Source organism: Lactuca saligna, chromosome 4 (genome assembly GCF_052625555.1).
Source record: "Lactuca saligna cultivar CGN05327 chromosome 4, ASM5262555v1, whole genome shotgun sequence".
Classification (NCBI taxonomy): domain Eukaryota; kingdom Viridiplantae; phylum Streptophyta; class Magnoliopsida; order Asterales; family Asteraceae; genus Lactuca; species Lactuca saligna.
In genome coordinates, this window is record NC_136420.1 from 197,371,242 (window position 1) to 197,374,246 (window position 3,005).

Genomic DNA, 3,005 nt, shown 5'->3' on the forward strand with positions numbered 1-3,005 from the left:
GTAATATCCCCCACATGGACTCACAATTGATGGTGCCCTGATCTTAGGTCTATCTTAGAGAAGTAGCTGGCTCTGTGAAGATGATCGAAGAGGTCGTCGATTTGGGGAAGAGGGTAACGGTTTTTGATAGTAAGCTTGTTCAGTTCGCTATAATCTATGAACATCCGAAAGGACCCATCCTTCTTTTTCACAAATAAGACTGGGGCTCCCCAAGGTGAGGAACTTGATCTGATGATTCCCTTATTAAGTAGTTCATTGAGCTGGCTGGATAACTCTTGCATTTCTGTTGGTGCTAGGCGGTAAAGGGATTTAGCTACATGGGTAGCTCCGAGGATTAAGTCGATTCAGAAATCGACTTAGGCTCGGGAGGGATTCTAGGAAGATCTGCACGGAAGACATCAGGAAAGTTGCCGACTTCGGGGATGCTCTCGAGGTCCTTAACTTCTTGTTTTTCTTTAACAACATAGGCTAGGAATGCACGACACTCCTTTCGCGAATATTTCTGGGCTTTGATGCACGAAATGATACGAAGGTTTCAGCTGAGTTTATCACCATAGATGATGAGAGCTTTGCAATTAGGCAGATTGAGACGGATGGATTTTTCATAACAAAGGATATCACCATGATTGGGGCTCAACCAATCCATGATGATGATGACATTGAAGCTTTTTATGGAAACTGGCATAAGGTTGATTGGAAAAGAATGGTTGTTTAGGGTAAGGGTACAACCTACGAATACGTCGTTAGTTCTCTCTTTTTTTGCGTTAGCCATCTCGACGATAAATTTTTTGGTTAAAGGTTGGGATTTATGCTTAAGTAGATGTTTAAATGCATGACTAACAAAACTTCTCTACGCACCAGAATCGAAAAGAATGCATGCATAAGAGTTGTCAAGGAGGAACGTACCCGTAACTACGGTGGGATCAACAACTACTTCCTCCTGGCCCATGGCTAGCATTCTCCTTGTGTTTCCAACTGTTGCTTTTGGGAAATTTCTCTTGAAGTGCCCGGTCTCCCCACATCCATAATAGGCTTGATCAACTCCAGCTCCAGGAGCCTAATTGGTTGGTTGGACTTGTGTCTTGCAAAAACGAGTTTTGTGACCCTTTTTGCCACAATTATTGCACAACATCACGCAGCACTGTTCGTGATGATGGAAGTTGCACTTGTTACACCTTGGGAGGGTACCAACATATCTACTGGCAGGTGCTTCAGTTGAAGGAACAATAGTAGGAGTGATAGCGACATGAACTACCACTATTTGTTGTTTCTTGGAGGGCTCCAGCGAAGACTTGCCCTTGCGCTTGTTCCATAACTTTTTCTTCTCACTACTCGCCTTTGGCGGTTTGGAAACGGCTGACACGGGTTCATGATCAATCCCGTGATCTATCAGAGTTTGTGTCGGGCACTTGGCGCTGTCGAATATGAGAGGTTTAGCAGCCATAACGTTTCCTTGAATTAGGGGTGTCAATCCCCGAATGTACCTCTCAATTTTCTTATTTTCTGGGGTGACCATCCTTGGACATAGAAAAGTCAGGTCACTGAACCTAGCAGTGTACGCAGCAATATCAGAACCCTTCATCTTCAGGTTCCAAATTTTGTGCTCTAGTTTTTGCATCGCACCCCTTGGACAATACTCTGCAAGCATTAGTTCTTTCAAATTCTCCCAACCCATGGCATTGGCTATCGGCATAATTAGGGATTTGACTTGGCTATTCCACCCAGTCAATGCTCTATTGGTGAAGGTACAAGTGGCAAACTTCACCTTGCTTGCCTCGGGGCATGCAGAGATCTTGAAAATTGATTCGATCTTCTCGAACCAAGAAGTTAGGGCAATGACACCTCCATTGTTGTCAAAGGATTTAGGTTTCGTGTTCATAAAGTCTTTGTCGGAACACTCCTTTGGGTGTCCCTGGCCACCATCAAGATTAAGGGGATGAGTACCACTTCCAGATCCGCTTGTACCGCCAGAATTTATCTGTGACATCGCGGCAGCTACAACGGCTGTAACTACTGCTTGGAACATAACTGGATCGAACTAAGGAGGTGGTGGTGGCGGATCCTTCGGAGGGTTGTTGTTCTTTCTGTTGGGTCTCTTCTTGGGAGGCATCTTTCTCTAAAAGATACGAGGGGAAAATGACGATAAGCCTCCTATATTGGTCATGAATCTGATATATTCGAACAAGATATAACTTAATCATAAAGGCATAATATCTTGACCCTACAACGTTAACAGAGATCTACAATAAAGGTTTACTAACACAAACAAGGATATGTTGGTCTTTCATTTGTGGGGATTATTACTACTTGTAATGACTCTGTGCAGTGTTATAGGGTTATAAAGTACTCCTATAGTATTTTAACTATGTGCTTCATTATTATTGGATTTGGTGAGTTTTAGACTTGTCGCAACACCACAGTCACTCCCAAACACATGTTGATCATATCTTGGACAAATATAGTTTATCAGGTTAATTGGCCCCAGATATGATTACATAACTATTCAGGTTTAACCGTAGTGCCCAACTCATCCTAAATACTTTTATGTAGTTCTTATCATGATACAACTTCTAGTATGTATGTATACTTGTATACTTCTTGTAAAATACTTAAATTTTAAAAGTATACTTTTAGCTTCAAAGCGCTTCAACCTCTTTAGTGTTCATAGTTGTATACCATGTAAAGTTAGGTATACTTAGTTCACTATAAACAATAGCTCTAATACCAATCTGTTACACCCCCAAACCAAAATGGCGGAAACGTTCGAGGTGGAGGACGTCATGTATAGTATCACAATAATTGCATCATAGTAATCAAAGTAAACACAACCATTACATTGAATATATATATACGTATTTACATTTGTTTGATACATAGTTTGTATACACCAAAAGTATAGCAAAATATAAAAAGACGTGACTCTATACGCTTTGTCTTCTCAAAGGCTGCGGGAGTACCTGTCTACTGATTTCCTGAGAATACAAGCGATTTTGAAAAAGAGTATC

General features: G+C 41.4%; 1 protein-coding gene across 1 annotated transcript; it reads right to left on the reverse strand.

The window, feature by feature from the left end:
• Positions 1 to 1,057: 1,057 nt before the first annotated feature.
• Positions 1,058 to 1,987, reverse strand: LOC145040420 (uncharacterized). Its single transcript, XM_078988352.1, has one exon. The coding sequence runs from the start codon at positions 1,985 to 1,987 to the stop codon at positions 1,058 to 1,060; it is 930 nt and encodes a 309-aa protein (XP_078844478.1).
• Between the last annotated feature and the right edge of the window lie 1,018 nt (positions 1,988 to 3,005).